Source organism: Marmota monax, unplaced genomic scaffold (assembly GCF_021218885.2).
Source record: "Marmota monax isolate L192 unplaced genomic scaffold, Marmota_monax_Labrador192_F-V1.1 WCK01_AAM20220418_F8-fsc00044, whole genome shotgun sequence".
NCBI lineage: Eukaryota > Metazoa > Chordata > Mammalia > Rodentia > Sciuridae > Marmota > Marmota monax.
The window spans coordinates 6,236,161-6,253,914 of record NW_026695198.1 but is presented as its reverse complement, the minus strand read 5'-3'; the positions used below and the strand labels follow the sequence as shown (position 1 = coordinate 6,253,914).

Sequence of the window (17,754 nt, the reverse complement as noted above, 5' to 3'; positions counted from 1 at the left end):
TGGTCAAAAATGTATGAAAGAATGTTCAACATCTATAGAAATAAGAGAAATGCAAATTAAAATACACTGAGATTACATCTTACCCCAGTCAGAATGGCAATTATCAAGAATACAAATAATAATAAATATTGGTGAGGATGTGGGGAAAAAGGTACATACATTGCTGGTGGGACTGCAAATTGGTGTGACCACTCTGGAAAGCAATATGGAGATTCCTCGGATAATTTGGAATGGAACCACCATTTGACCCAGCTATCCCACTCCTCAGTTTATATCCAAAGGACTTAAAATCAGCATACTACAGTGATGCAACTGCACAACGCTTACAAGCACCTCAATTCACAATAGCTAAAATATGGAACCAACCTAGGTGCTTTTCAACAGATGAATGGGTAAAGAAAATGGAACCCACCAAGGTGTCCATTCCTATTTTTTTGAGATATCCCTATACTGCTTTTCAGAGTGGTTGTAATAATTTGCAGTTCTACCAACGATGTATGAGCATACCTTCCATTCAACATCCTCGTCAGCATTTATTATTATTTGTATTCTTGATATTTGCCTTTCTGACTAGAGTGAGATAAAGCCTCAATGTAGTTTTGATTTTCATTTTTCTGATTGCTAGAGATGTTGAACATTTTTTTTCATATATTTCTTGACCATTTATATTTCTTCTTTTAAGAAGTGTCTGTTTAGTTCTTTTGTCCATTTATTATTTGGGTTATTTCAGTTTTTGATGTTAAATTTTTAAGTCCTTTATATGTTATGGATATTAATTCCCTGTTTGAGGAGCAGGTGGCAAAGATCTCCCATTCTGTAGGCTTTGTGGCAGTTTTAATCCAAGCCTATACTACATGAGAGGAATTTGAATTTTCTCAACACCATGGTGCCGAGAAAGACAAGATGATAAATTATCATGAAAAACTAAATCCCCTGAAACTCTAGAAAACAGCAAATGAGTAATCACCATCCAGACAACTTCCACAAGCCAGTGTGGACAGACAGGCCCAGCAGGACAAAGAAAACACCCTCATCCTCATACACACAATTTAGAATTCACTTTAGGAAATAAAGTGCCACCAGATAGTGATGAGAATGAATGAAAAGCATTAAACTAAACTAAAATAAAACAGAATCTAGGGATGCTGAAATAATTCAAGAAACTATAAAATAAGCAGACTTAGCATAATTGTATAGGTGAAAGAATGAACGAACAAAACCTCTTTAAAGAAGGAAAGATAAAAATTACAGATAATTTGAAAAACTAAATTTTAAGACATGATCTATAGAGTTCAAATTGAAATCTATAGATATTGTAAAGTTCAAATTAAAATCTCTATAAATATTTTATCCAGTTATATAAGTATAACTGGATAAAGGATGATGTTTTGTGGGAACTAGAAGATAAATTTGAGTAAACTGGGCTGGGGCTAGAGCTCAGTGGTGGTGCACTTGCCTGGCATGTGTGAGGCACTGGGTTCGATTCTCAGCACCACATATAAATAAATAAATAAATAAATAAATAAATAAATAAATAAAGGCCTATTAACATCTAAGAATTTTTTTTTTAAATTGAGTGAACTGGAAGATAAATTTGTAGAAATAATTCAGCTTATAGTATAGACAGATGGAAAGAATGCCTAAGGGAGGTTAAGAGGCATAAAGACTGAAAACCAAGTTTTTACAGAAGTTCCAAGAGGAGCAACACAGGAGTGGAAGGTATTTAGACAGAGCACCAAACCAAAGTTATTTTGCAGTTTTGAAAATATGAATAAGATTTATAAGTCAAGTATTAACAGTTAAGATTAAAGTGGCCAATAAAAATAAAATGTTTATAACTTAGCTGGCCTGTAGAAAAAACATCTATATAGCTATCCAACTAGCAGTTACCCCCTGACCTAACTTTCTGTTGTGGTTGGGATCCGGAATGATCCTCAAAGGCTTGTGTGTTGAAGGCTTGGCCTTAGTGTAGAAATGTACCTAGGTTGGGGCTTTGGGGAAGTGATTGGATCATGAGGGCTCTAAAGCCACCAGTGGATTAATCCATTGATAGATTCATAATTTGATGGCATGATTGTGAGGTAGTGGAAAGTCGAAGAGATGGGGCATAGTTGGAGAAGGTGGATCACTAGGGGTGTGGATTGGAAGGACATATCTTTACCCAAGCTCCTCTCTCTCTCTCTGTTTCCTAGTTGTCATGAAGTAAGCATGACATACTTTCCTCTGTCATATGTTAAGTAATTTTACATGATTTGTAAATATGGTGTCTAATAACATTGTCCCACATAGTATTCCTTTTTTCTTTGATTTATTTTTCTGTCTTTTTGATTATGGTATGAGGGGAAATTCTCCATTTTAGGGACTGCATGTTTTTAACACCTAATATTTGTCAATCAACATTTTAATCAAAATGAGAACACAGACTCTGAAATGTCAAAGGGTTGCAGTATGTAGGCAGAATTTGATAAAACTGTTTTTGCAAAAAAATATTTTATCCTGATCATGAAAAATATACAAACAAACAAACAAACAAATAAAAAAAACCCCCAAAAACAAATTTATGATTTAGGTCTACTATTGAGGTTAAGAAAAGAAAGGATTTAATTGTTAATTGTTGCCATGCTGTCAATGTTTATAATGGTCAGCTTTCCATTACTATAACAAATACCTGAGGCAAATCAACTTAAAGATAGAAAGGTTTATTTCTGATCACAGTTTTGAAAGTTTCATTCCATGGTTGCTTGGTCCTGTTGCTTTGTGTCCTGTGGTGAGGCAGCACATCACTGTGAAAGCATGTAGTCGAGACATGTACTGTTTACCTCATACCCATCAAAAAGCAAAGAGAGAAAGGTGGGGCTGGGGTCCCAATATCTCCCTCAAGGGTACACCTTTAGTGATCTGTCTTCTTCTCACCATGCCCAATCACTTAAAGACTCCACCATCACCAAATAGCCTCATGTTCTGGGGACCACACCTTTAACACATGGCTTTTGGAGGATATTCAAGATTAAAACTATGGAAATATCCAGACGTTATTTTTATTACATGTTTCATGTTTAGATGCTTGTTAAGATTTGCCCATGGATTTCTGATGGCTATGAGTTTGTTTCTTTCCCTATGTGAATGTCTGCCCTAGTCTCTATGATTGCTTGTAGGTATCTCTGTCTTGCTATTGATGCCTCTGCCTTTGTTGATACTGTTTTTATTTTTCAGTTTCTTCCTTTTGTTTTTCCTGGTTATCTGTCCTCTCTTTCCCTTTTTCTCTGTAACTGATCATAAGATAGAGCTTAAGTGATTAATTTTATTTTTAGACATAATTGTAGAGTTCTATATTTTGTACTCTGCTTTTGGAAATTTGATGACTATTACATTTTTAGTTCTGCGTAAAATATGTAAAATAGCTTAGCTTATTTTCCTCCTGTAAAAATGGCAGCAGAAAGAGAAGTTCTTCCTCGTACAAAAGCAAAAATTGGGTAGTCTTTTATATCCATTAAAGAATTTAAAAAGTCACTTGATTCCCTTTCTCCATTTATTTACTTTTCGGTGCCATTTCTGTTACAGGGCTAATGTTTCTTAACATTTATATATATCTCTCTAAAAATGCCTAAAATTTTAATTGTAGAAATTTGAAAGAAGAAAAAAATAGTCTCCTTAAAAATCTTTGAATAAAAATTGAGTTCTGAGACAAGCTCTCAGTGAAAGGTATTCTGAAGAACCCTCCTTCTCAAAAAAAAAAAAAAAAAAACCAAAACAACAAGAAAACAATTTTCTTTCTGATGTTTTCAGAGACCATAAATTAATCATAAAGTTATTTTGTACTGTGTTTCTGAACTGACTAATCATGCTGGATGTTCTCATTGTTTTAATTTCATTGGTGTGAAATGCCATTTACTTTTCTCCTAAGAAAGCAGCCATCCTGAGGCAAAAGAAATTTTATTTTGTGTGAGAATACACAAGGACATTTTGCTTTTTTGAAGGACATGTTTCAAATGTATTTTTCTCTCTGAAAAAAAGCCACTAAATGATCATATTCATTCTGAAAACTCAGGAGTGTCTCAGAAAGCTTTTCTGCAAGGACACTTTATCACAAAGCACCATTCCTCCATGTTTATGGGAATGGCTTTTATTTGTTTCATTAAGATCATGCATTGCTGCATTATCTGCCTTTCATTCTCTGAATCAGGTAAGCATGCATATCTCCCCAAAATGCCATATGGATATCTGTCCTCCTGTCTCTGTGAATGATCCAGCTGAATGAAAGTTATTATTATCCATCCTTCTAAAGCCGTCTTTAAGTCAAACTGTGGTTATGAAATTAGATATAGATTGACATTGTAGTCTTTGTGGCAAGGAATAGCTCATTTCAAGGTCTGCAAATATTTTCTTTCAACTCTCTGTACATAAAAATAGCAACAAAAACATTTCTTTTCTCTCCCTCTCTTTTTAAACATAACTTGTCTCCTTTTGTTCTTATTGTTCCACCTGTAATCTAAAAGGTGGGATACTAAATCAAACACAGCTCAATGTTTTATTATCAGAACCAGGAGATTCTTTATGTCAATGGTGTTCATTCTTGCTTTGAAACAGGGCTCTCTATACTATATGCATTCAGAGCAGTTAAGGTTAAAGTTACCAGGCCTCCATGATGGTTTTTGTTTTCAAAAGAAAGGGGGTTTTACTATCAGAAATGCCATCTCGGGTTGTATAACTCTACCTTCATAACCATGCTGCCTCACACCAGATTACTAGTTTTAAATACGGAACAAATGTTTAATATTAGGTTTGGGGAGGATAGTTTTCAAGTGCAATGACATGGTATTAATGCAGAAGCTATTTCTTTATTCTTACTAATGACTAATTTTAAGCAAGAAAGAAGTGATACAATGTTTATAATGGAAAAAAGTTTTTTTTTTTAAATTGACATTCTTATGACTAATGCAGATGAATTGATAAGAAATGCTCTGAGAGTTTATCGATCTCAAACTTTCCTCTAAGGAGACTGGAGTTGATTTGAAAAACCAAACATAGGGCATACACAATTAATAAGTTACTAAATATAAGGCTTGTAATAAAGCTCATTGAAAGGCTCCCTACATTTCTTAGAGATGATATGGTGAGCCATGGTAAAAGCAATATGCAGTAACAGGAATAAGAATGGTTAATGTTTAACTGAATTATTTAAGAGATGGGAAACATCAATACCAAGTGACTGAAGTTAACAAAACCATGATTATGCTATCTGAGAAAATTCAGTGTTCTAGTATCTAAAACCTCCATTTACCATTTCTTTTCTTAACACTTACAATTCACAGACATGAACTTAATTTAGTTTTCTGGTTTCCTTTATCTATTATTTCTCATATTCTGTATAATTTGATTTTAACCAGAGTTAAACTACATTTGTTTTTCTTTTCTTTTTCTTTTTTTATATCAGGGATTGAATTCAGGGGTACTCAGCCATGGAGCTACATCCCCAGCCCTATTTTGTATTTTATTTAGAGACAGGGTCTCACTGAGTTGTTTAGCGCCTTGCAGTTGCTGAGGCTGGCTTTGAACGTGATCTTCCTGCCTCAGCCTCCCAAGCCACTGGGATTACCAGCATGCACCACCATCCTGGGCTAACATTTGATTTCAACTCTCTATAAATTAAAAATAGCAACAAAAGCCTCTCTTTTTAACATAGTTCAACCATGTTTACTCTTATTAATTCACTGGTAGTAGACTAGGTGAGAAACTAAGTCTAAACACAGCTTAATGTTTCATTATCAGAGCCAGAAGACTTGTTATGTTAATGGTTTTCATACTTGCTTTGGACAGGGACCTCCATCCAATGTTATATGCATTAGGGGCAGTTATTTTGAGGATCAAAGTATATTCTAAAAAATTAATTCAGAAGGTATGTGGGAAATCCCTCTAGTTCCTGTTCAATTTAGCAGTGAGTCTTAAATTCCTTTAAAAAATTAAATATGTTACAAATTAATTTAAGGATAACTTCAAAGATAAACTCAAATTGTATTAACTATAAGCAAGTGAGAGGAATGGGATAATGGTAGTATGTTGGCAGGAAAATTGTTTTAAAATTAGAAGTGAATTTAGCTTGAAATTATGGGAATTAATAATTATGTCAGTTTCCTAGTGCTGTCATAGCAAAGTACTGCAAACTGGGTGTCTTATACCAACAGAAATTTGTTATTCCATAGTTCTGAAGCCCAAAATCAGGGTATTGGCAGGGCTGTGTTTCCTCTGGAACCGAAAGGGGAGAATCCTTTGCTCCTTCTAGTTTCTGGTAGAGGGCAACAGCCCTTGGCTTGCAGCTGGGGTACTTCAGTCTCTGCCTATGTCATCAAATGACCCCTTCACTGTGTGTCTGTGTCTACATTGTCCTCTTCTTTATAGGGACACCAGTCATATTGGATTTGAGTCCACCCCAGTGACAGCATCTTAACTTGATCACATCTATATAAAGTGTCTTTCCAAATGATAAGACCTCAATGATAGGTACTAAGGATTACTGATTTGACATATTTGGGGGGACATAATTCAGCTCATAACAATAATTAAACTAAATGTTTCATGAAACCAAACAGACTTTTACTTATTTCAATGGAAATGACAGATTAAATCAGAGCTGTAAGAGAAACAAATTGACTTGGCAAAATACTCTAGGTAGCTTAAGTTTAATTGGAAACAAAACTTTTCAAAATATGCTTTTGAAACACGTTATTCACCTTATACCTGGTACTCCATATATAAATATAATCTGAACAGTTCCAAAGGCCCTGGAGTCTCTCAAAGAATATGAAAAGAGGAACACTATTTAACCGGCTTCTCGAGGTCAGTAACATTTTGACTTGAAGATAAACAATGTCAATATGAAGAAGGAAACTTTATAAGAAAAAAAGGTCAATATAAATTTAGATAAATTTTTTTTTAAAAAACATTGGAAATCCAAGTTAAGCAATATGTATCTATATTACCCACATTTATATATAACAAATGATATGTTTAACTTTTAGCAACACTTATTATCATTGTTGAGCTCTTAGTAATAAGTGTGATATCAGACAAGAGTATACAAAAAGACTGGTGGAATAGACCAGAAGTGAGTGAGAAAAGGTGCTCATATTTGGAAATATCATATTTGAAAGAGCTGCTAGACATAGTGAGAAATCCGAACATGTCAATAAGTGATACAACAATAATTGGCTCTCTTTCCAGGGACAAAAAAAAAAAGAGTGGTTTATTTGTTTGTTTGTTTGTTTTCTGGTGCTGCAGATTGAACCCAGGGCCTTATGCAAACAAGTGCATGCAAGGCAAGCACTCTATCAACTGAGCTATAACCCTAGCCCATAAAAAAGAGTATTAATTCTTATCTCATATCATATGAAAATCAGTTCTGGGTAAGGAAAGAAATTTTAAGTAAGATATAAAACATAATAACCATAAAAATTTATAACTTGACTGTAGAATTAAAGAATTTATTTTGTATCAAAACCCAACATAAATGAGAGTGACCAAAAACAGCACGAATATGGAGTAAATACATTTGGACATAAAAAAGTATTAGCATCCAGAATATATATTTATAGAGTTCCTGATAGTAAGAAAGAAAACTATGCCCCCATTAAAAATGGATAGGAAGTGTAAATAGGCACTTTTACATAAGAAAATAGTTGAAAATTAGACTCCCAATCAATATGTAGAAGGTGCTCAATCACATAATTAACTTGAAAAATGCAAAATCTAAATAAAACATAATTTCATAGCCATTGATTAACAAATATTTAAAAAGTCATATTTTCAGGTTATACCTAGGAAAATGATTTTCTCTTGATTTTAAATCTTTCAACACAGCCTCCTCCTCCAAAACTATAAGATCAGCAAAGAGGGTGCACAAAAAATAACACACAACCTGTGCCTTCAGAATTAGCAGAGACAGAAGCCTGTGAATTCCAAAATAACTGTGTTTAAAAATACTCAGCAATATGCAACAGAACTGCCCATGAACTCTACATCCCCTGCAACTCTAGAGCTTTCAGGGAGTGGGTACTTTAAAAATCTTCAAGGACAAAGAAAAGGGGAAGAGAACTTAGATGAAAAAAATTCCTCTAGAAGGAAAAGTTCAACACCAAGTACCATTTTGTCAAAAGTAACTGTGGAAACCAGAAGTTCACAGCGCCCGCTACAAATCTCAAAAGTGTCCAGCGATAGCATTTACTTATTAAAGAGGAAGTGAGTAGAGAAAAGATAGTGACCTCTTCTGATCTGAAAGCAGAATGAAGTGAAATTACAGATGCTATGGGGGAAAAAAAAGAAAGAAAACATTTCAATTCCTACTTCACTGCACCACTAACATTGCCATTAAAAATGTTGTACATCACCACAGTGATTGAAGAATAAGCTATCGAATGAGAAATTCATTTTACAAATATTTCAGAATGAAAAGAGGTCAGACAAATGTTAAATAAAGGCATGCAACAATAAAACATAAATGCAATTTGCCAGGATTCAGGGGACTTAAGGAGGAGTGGCATTGGTGAAAGAAGAGGCAGGTTGCAAGTGAGGAGCAGCCTCTAGAAAAAATCTGCTGCCCCTAGAGGGGCTTTTATTTTTATATCTTTTTTACAGGCTTTTTTTTTTTTTTCCAGGTGGTTAATGGATAGCCTCAAAGTCTGAAACTTCTTTGATTTACATGATTTTCAAGAGTTACAATCTTAGTTCTGACATATATTGATTACCTAAGATATTAAGTACATTGTTTAAAATATTTTTCTATAACCTTAGCCAATCATGATTAAGCTTTTATATTTTCACCTCAATCACTAGGTGCTAGGTTACATGTCTCTGGACCTATTATTAACTTCTAACTTTAAGCATACCTATAATTATTTCATTAATCTTTAACTTTAAAGCATACCTCTGATTATTGGTAAGCTTTCTTACTTCTAAAGTTCCAGTAAAACACACGTGAAATAGTGAAAGCTTATTACTTAAAAAGCCGACTATTCTGAAGTGCCTCTAAAATATATCTATATTAATTTTACATTATTCTATTTTTAATTTCCAAGGTAATATCCTTTTTTCCTATGAACTATTTTAACTGCTTTCTTAAAGAGTTTCCATGATCCTCAGTCAAAGCACACCAATTCTTATATCTTTGTAATCTTTAACTAAAGGGCAGGCTCTGCACCTCAACCCATTTGCCATTAATATTAATTATGTGTTTTCCATTCTCATCATAAATTCCTGTGTAAGGCAAAGGAGGGTCTGTTGGTGGGGGGAATGTATGTTGTATACAGGTTGTGGCTTTAGAATGGGGAGGTGGGGTGGGGAGCTTAGTGTAAGTTGTTAAGCTTTTCTCAGGAACCTAGATTTGCAATCTTTTTTTTCCTATGAATTTCTTGAGGAATAACACTATTGTTTGTATCTTGAGAGATATTGAAACACACCTCGTGGCATTTCTCAATTGTATTTTTAGTAGGATACAATTCTAGGAATTTTCCTGCAATCTCAGGCAATATATACTTTTATCATTGATTGACATATGCCCTATTATCCATATCATGAATATCATAAACAAAACACTTAACACATTCCTCATGGTTCTGGTTTCCAGATGGGTCTGCCCCACCACAGCATCCCCAATGCTGCGACCCTGTCAGACATTGGGTGCAGGAACGCCTTCACCAGCAAATGTAAATATTTTCAGAGGAAAAATCTTCCAGAAAAAACTGAAACATTGGGAAAGAACAATTTCACATTAAAACTTGAATTAAATAAGCACTTCAGCATTCAAACGAGTGCTTGGAAATATAAAAAAGCACCTGTTGTCAGAAATTAAGAAACCAAATGTAAGATAAAGGGAGAGAAAGAGAAGAGAAAGATGGAAAGATGAAACTAAGAAGGAGAAGGAGGGTGAGGAAGGGAAAGGGGAGGAGAAAAGGGGGAGGATATTAGAGTCTAACTAAAAAAAAAAAAAGATAAAGACTAAATTAAGTTGTGCCAAAGGATAAGAGAGTCACTTTGCCAGGAAATAGATTACAGAGAATTTCTATATGACTATTGTGGAAATGTGAATTTTTCATCCACTTTGGATAGCATTTTGGCATTATTTATGAAAATTAAAAGAATGCACAAGGATGTGTATTACAGAAAAATTCTATATGCTCATTATAAAAGTATGAATTGCACATCCATTTTGGACAGCATTTTGACCTTATGTCTTACAATTGAAGGTGTACTCTGCAGCCATCTTCTCTGGCTCTTAACATCAGTATCTCCAAAGCAGATATCTACAGACCACTGCCCGTTCACCAAATCTAACCGACTGACTGATTTTGTGAAGCTGTATTGGAACACAGTTGTGTCCCTTTTTTTCTGTGTTGTTTATGGCTGCTTTTCTGCAAAATGGAGGAGTAGTTGCAACTAGACCAATTGTCCCACAAAGCTGAAAACATTTACTCTCTGGACCTCTATGGTAAAAGAAAATACCAGTGCTTAGCCTAGAGATACTCTTACACATTTGAAGAAACATGTGAGAATGTTCATAGCACTTAAACTGAAAACTTCACAGTATTCATTACCAGTAGAGCAGAAAACTAAATTGGAATAGTTTTCGGTAAGGAACTATTTAATATACAGTTGCGAAAATGAAGGAGGTACAGAGGTGTGCGACAACACAATTGCACCTCTGACTAATTTACTGAGTTAAAAAAGAAAAAAAGGAAGCAAGGGCACCATATTTTTATTTGTGCCAAGTTTAAAGCATGCAAAGTTAAACCGTATGCAGTGTAGTGAGTCGTTGCTTGCAGTAAAAAAGATAAAGCAAAGCAAAAAGCAGACTAACTTTGTATCATGTTTATTGTTTGGAGACAGGGAATACAATTTAATCAAGGTGGCTTCTACTTGGAGTGCAGGACATTGCTCATATTTTACCCAATCAGTAAATGGGCAAAGGAACTGAACAGGCTCTTCACAGAAGGAGAAATACAAATAGTCCAAAAAAAAAAAGAGAGAGAAAATGTTCAACATCTCTAGCAATTAAAGAAATGCAAACTAAAACTATCTCACTCCAGTCAGAATGGCAATTATCAAGAATACAAGTAACAATAAATGTTGGGGAGGATGTGGGGAAAGACGTACACTCATACATTGCTAGTGGGACTGCAAACTGGTGCAACCACTGTAGAAAACAGTGTGGAGATTCCTTAGAAAACTTGGAATGGAAACACCATTTGACTCAGTTACCCCACTCATTGGTTTATACCCAAAGGATTTAAAATCATTCTACTACAGTGATGCAACCACATCAATTTTTTGGTTATGTGCCCAAGCCCATTTGGGTTATTATTACTATTTGCATTGAGTAATTCTTGTTTGTCTATTTGTTATTTAGTTTTAAAAATGGCTCCAAATTCTAGATCAAGTGATCATTGACTTTTTAACAGGACAATTTATTTAATGCTTATGATTTCATCATATAAGTATAATAATAATGAAAAAATATATTATTATAATAACCTTATAATAATACCTAATAATGATCACACTAATATGTTATTATATAGAATGTATACTATATATTATTTATAATTATATTTATAAATATTATATACTATTATACATTCTATATAATGTATTATAATAACTATAGTGAGAATAACATTTTAATGTATTTATTATTATAGTAAATATGATAATTATGATCCACAAAATATTTTTCACTCTGAGTTTTTGACATATCTATTATATACACTAAGATGGAAACTTTTCATAGTTAAGTGTTTTTATTTTCCACTGCCTCTGAAAGAATTAGTTGTATATATTGACATATATGGATATACATACAACTATGTAAAATACATTTACATTTCATTGTTTGACGAGATAATTTTGAAGAATGTCACAACGAGTGATTTTTGGTGTTAAATTCTGTTGGTTAGATCACAGCTCTGCTTCCTGTCTGTCAGTTGGGTGATTCCTGCATGCCTTTTTTCACCTTAGTGTTTTTATGTGTAAAATGGTAATAATAATGATATTTTCCTTTCCATTTTGTGTGACTGAACTAAAAGTAAGGTTTAGTAGTCATTCATGTAAGGACTACTTCCAATGTGTGCTATCTGCCTGTGTCATTCCAGGTTGTACAGCACCCCAGGTGACATTGATTTATGGCCCGCCCTGATGGTTGAAGACCTGATTCCTGGTACGAGAGTGGGACCGACACTTATGTGCCTCTTTGTTACCCAGTTTCAGCGGCTAAGAGATGGAGATAGGTGAAGAATTATCTGTTATGCTTATCAAAATTGTTTTCTTGCTCCCAAATATATGTGTAAAATAATATTATTGTGTGATTCCATATTTTCTATGATTTCAAATTTATTAAATATAATAAATAAAAGGTAGGTACGGTCTCAAAACTTTTCTGACCACTGATAATACCAGATGGCATTTCTTTTGTAAATCTTTGTAAGAAGAAAAGAAATAGAATGTCTTGGAAGGGCACAGAAGTCAGTGGTTGAGAGGATGCATGTTAGAATTACTATTGAGCAATACTCCTTATAACTGTTTAACTTTGGGCAACACCTGACTCTATTCCAGGCTCCTCATCTGGAAAGTGTGTGTGACTATAGTGCCTGTTCTGCAGTACCCCCGCATCCTTAAATGATATTGAGAGGGCAGAGGTTGATAGCAGTTCTGAGCCTCCTCCTTCCAGTCTCATGGAAGGAGAATTATTGGCCAGCCTCTTTGTAAAATCATACAACGAGGGCATTGAGTGGAGAGATAACTGGAGACTCTTCTCTAAAATTTCCTGATTTCTCTAAAGTATTTATAGAAAATAACTTGAATTTATGAGATTATGGAAGAAAGCTGACTGGAGAATGTAAGTTAGTCAGGCAATTTCTGTTATCATCGTAAGACTCAATATAAAAGCTAAGAAATCCAAACCTACTAAGCAGCTCCCCTGAATGCTCGTGTATCACTCTTCTGACACTTGGAACCAAATATGTTTCAAGACATGGTATCTTCTGATTCATTAAGACAGTTTAATAGTAAGATTTAGGATTTTTGTGAATTGGTTTAATAATTCAACTTTTTGTATTATTACAGAAATGATGTATATAAAGCTTGAAACATAGCCTAGACTTTAATTAAATTTACCCTAAAAATTATTCTTAACATTTTTCTTCCAAATTTTTTCCACTTAAGGGTGATATCACAAAAAAAGTAGCAAAAGATTTAATTCCCTTAATTATTATACATTGGAAAATATTAATAGTATATTTTATTGAATTAGTTTTTGTAAATTATTTTTAATGCTCTGTATTTCTTGCCTTATGTAGTTTGGCATAAGATGTTCAGTTGGCATTAATTTAAAAACATACATTGGCATTAGTTTAAAAATATATATAATCAAACATTGGAAAAGTCTGGGAAACTGCCAATATTTGGGTAAGTTGTCTTCCCTAAGTGTATTAGTTTGCTGGATTTTCTGTAACAAAGTACCACAAGTCTGAAATTTAAAACTCAGGTCAAGGATTGGCAGTGTTGGTTCTTACTAGGGCCTTTCATCCCAGGTTGCAAATACCTGTCTCTCTGTATTTTTACATCTCTCCACACTGGGTTAGGACCCACCTATATAAACTAGTTTTACTTCAGTTCCTTCTTTAGAGAGGTCTTGTCTCCAAATATTGTCATCTTTCAAAATACCTGGGCTTAGTACTTTAACATGAATTTTGATGGATACTCAATTGAGTGGGCAATGTCTTTTCACCTACTATCTTAATTTACTGTTGTACACCAGTATGAAAAAAGCACACGTGGCATTAGTATTTAAATATTTATTGAATGAACAAATACAAGACTCACTGTATCAATCCACTTTTAAATTACATCCTTTCATTTAAAATTGGATCCATTATTCTAATTAGTTGGTAAATAGAACCAAAGGGTATGTGTGGAATTTAAAAACTTATATTTACTTTTTAGGCAAACACATTTATCTTAAGTTTCTTGGAAAATTTCTAAGGCCAGTTCATAAAGTTTAAATTTAAAAAAATGTTTTTTTTTCTTAAATAAGAATTCTATAAGACTTTGAATCACCTTATAAAACTTGAGTTTGAGATTGATAATTCAGAAGAGTATAGGGTTGATCAGCTTTATAAATATTTGAAAGAATTAAAAGTATATTTAGTTGGAGCACAAACACGATCTTAGATCTGCTTTGTATTTTTTTCTTTTTTTTTTTTTTTTGTGGAGCAAAGGCTCACTGTGGATGTTGGACATGCACCTGAGTGACCCGTGAAATTGTGTCTTTTCTGTTAACTACCAGGTTCTGGTATGAAAACCCTGGAGTTTTTACCCCTGCACAACTCACTCAGCTGAAACAGGTGTCACTGGGCCGTGTGCTTTGCGACAATGGTGACAACATTCAGCAGGTTCAGCCGGATGTCTTTGTGAAGGCGGAATACCCACAGGGCTACCTGAGTTGTGGTGAGATCCCAAAGATGGATTTGCGAATGTGGCAAGACTGCTGGGAAGGTCAGTAATGACATGTGCACATATCATGCTTTCAGAGCCAAAGAAACTCCCTGTGTTCTCTCACGTCTCTTCTATTGATCTTCCTCTCACTCCTTTATTTATTTATTTTTGATTGGTACATTTATATATGTGCACAACAAGCTATTGCTTATTTCATTCTATATTTCTACCCCTTTACCTTCTTTCCTCCCTCCTTCTTCGTCTTTTCCATCTACTTTACTGATTTATCTCCTTTCCAATCTCATTTCCTGCCACCTTCTTTCCCTTATTTTGCTAGAGCTTCTAATATGAGAGAAAACATTTGGCTCTTGATTTTCTGAGTCTAGCTTATTTTACTTAGCATAATTTTTCTCCATTTACCAGCAAATGCCTTTATTTTATTTTTCTTTATGGCTGAGTAAAACTCCATTGTGCATATATACCACAATTTCTTGATCTATTCATTTGCCGGTGGACATCTGGGTTGGTTCCATAATATGACAATTATGAATTGTTAGCCTGCTAATTGTGGTGGCTATATTGCTATAGTATGCTCATTTTTGTTCTTTTAGACAAATACTGAGTAGAATCCTGGGTCCATATGGTCATTCCATTTCTAGTTTTTTGAGGAATCTACATATTACTTTCTATAGTGGTTGTAATTAATTTGCAGTCCCACCAATAATGTCTGAATATATCCTTTTCCCCACATCCTATCCAGCATTTATTATTGTTTGTATTCTTGATAATTACCATTCTTATTGGGTAGAGATGAAATCTCAGGGTAGTTTTGATTTGCATACCCCTGATTGCTAGAGATATCGAACACTTAAAAAATATATTTGTTAGCCATTTGCATTTCCTCTTTTGAGAAGTTTGTATTTGACCTAGTTGAAGTTTCATTGACCTATTTGTTAATTGGATTATTTGTTTTGGGGCATAGAGTTTTTGAATTTTTTATATATTCTGGATTTTAATTCTCTGCCAGAGGAGTGGCTGGCAAGACATTTCCACCCCCATTCTGTAGGATCTCTCTTCACTCTTTTGATTATTTCCTTTCATGTGCAGAAGCTTTTTAGTTTGATGATATTTCACTTATTGGTTCTTGGTTTCATTTTTTGAGCTTCAGGGGTTTTGCTGAGGATGTCATTGCTTGAAACCATATGATGGAGTGCTGACCCTATATTTTCCTCTAACAGTTGCAAGCTTTCTGGTCTAATTCCTGAGTCTTTGATCCATATGATTTGATTTTTGTGCAGGGTGAGAGATAAGGATTTAATTTCATATCTAATTTCTTTCTTCTAAATATGGATATCCTTGATAATTGTCCTTCTGACTAGAGTGAGATGGAATCTTTGCATTTCTCTAACTGCTAGAGATGTTGAAAATTTGTTCATATATTTGTTGACCAATTGTTTCTCTTTTTTTTGTGAAGTGCTTGTTCAATTCCTTTGCCCATTTATTAACTGGGTATTTTTTGTTTTTGTTTTTGTTATTTGGTGTTAAGTTTTTTGAGTTCTTTATATATCCTGCAGATTAATGCTCTGAGGTGCAGATGCCAAAGATTTTCTCTTCCAGTCAGAAATGCAATAATCAAGAATACAAGTAACAATAAACGATGGTGAGGATGTGGGGGAAATGTACACTCATACATTGCCGGTGGGCCTGCAAATAGTGCAACCAGTCTGGAAAGTAGTATGGAGACTCCATAGAAAACTTGGAATGGAATCTCCATTTGATCCAGTCATCCCACTCCTCGGTTTAGACCTAAAGGACTTAAAATCATCATACTACAGTGACACAGCCATATCAATGTTTATAGAAGCTCAATTCAGAATAGCTAAACTATGGAACCCAGTCTAGGTGACCTTCAACAGATAAATGTATAAAAATTGTGGTATATATACATAATGAAAATATTACTCAGCCATAAAGAGAAATGAAATTATGGCATTTGCTGGTTAATTGATGGAACTGGAGAATATCATGCTACATAAATAAGCCAATCCCCACCCCCAAATGCCAAATGTTCTCTCTGATATGCTGATGCTAATACATCACAATAAGTGGTGGTGGGGGCATAAGAAGTACTTTGGATTAGACAAAGGGGAATGAAGGGAAAAGGGGGAATGAGAAAGATAGCAGAATGAATCAGACATTATGTTCCTATGTACATATATGAATACATAGCCAATGTAATTCCTCGTCATGTACAACCAGAAGAATGGGAAGTTATATTCCATATATGTATAATATCTCAAAATACATTCTACTATCATGTGTAACTAATAACAACAAAATTTAAAAATTTCTGAATGATTAAAAAAATACAATAAATGTGGATAACCAGATTTCTGCATTTTTAGCACCTTTACTAAGAATCATATGCTGTAAGTATTTGAGCTTGTCTTGAAGTCTTCTATTTTATTGGTCTTCAAGTATATTTTGATGTCATAGCATGCTGTTTTTGTTACTATAGCTAGCTAGAATAATTTTAGATTGGGTTTATGATGCTTCCTGCATCAGTTTTTAAAATTGTCTTGGCTATTCTAGTTTTCTTATTTTTTCAGATGAATTTAAGGTCTGATTTTTCTAGTTCCATGAAGAATGTAATTGTTATTTTGATGGGGATTGCATTGAATTTGTATATTGCTTTTGGTAGTATGGTCATTTTGATTATATTAATTCTGCTTATCCAAGAATATGGGAGACCTTTCTATTTTCTGAGATCTTCTTCAATTTCTTTCTTTTTTTTTTTTTTAATTTTTTATTGTGGGTTGTTCAAAACATTACAAATTTCTTGACATATCATATTCCACACTTTGATTCAAGTGGGTTATGAACTCCCACCTTCACCCCATACACAGATTGCAGAATCACATCAGTTACACATCCATTGATTTACAAATTGCCATACTAGTGTCTGTTGTGCTCCGCTGCCTTTCCCATCCTCCACCCTCCCCCCTCCCCACCTCTCCCCTCCCCTCCCCTCCTCTTTCTCTACCCCCTCCACTGTATAACCCTGAGGGTCTCCTTCCATTACCGTGCAATTTCCCTTCTCTCTCCCTTTCCCTCCCACCTCTCATCCCTGTTAAATGTTAATATTCTTCTCCTGCTCTTCATCCCTACTCTGTTCTTAGTTACTTTCCTTATATCAAAGAAGACATTTGGCATTTGTTTTTAGGGATTGGCTAGCTTCACTTAGCATAATCTGCTCTAATGCCATCCATTTCCCTG

The 17,754-nt window shown here is 34.2% G+C and overlaps 1 protein-coding gene across 1 annotated transcript in view; it reads left to right on the top strand.

Moving 5' to 3' along the window:
* The window catches only part of Pxdnl (peroxidasin like), a 471,071-nt gene that overhangs the window by 405,229 nt on the left and 48,088 nt on the right, over positions 1-17,754 (top strand). Inside the window, exons 18-19 of the mRNA XM_058573993.1 lie at positions 12,138-12,272; positions 14,330-14,538. Of these exons, the coding sequence (XP_058429976.1) occupies positions 12,138-12,272; positions 14,330-14,538 (344 nt within the window). The remainder of the gene's footprint in view (positions 1-12,137; positions 12,273-14,329; positions 14,539-17,754) is intronic.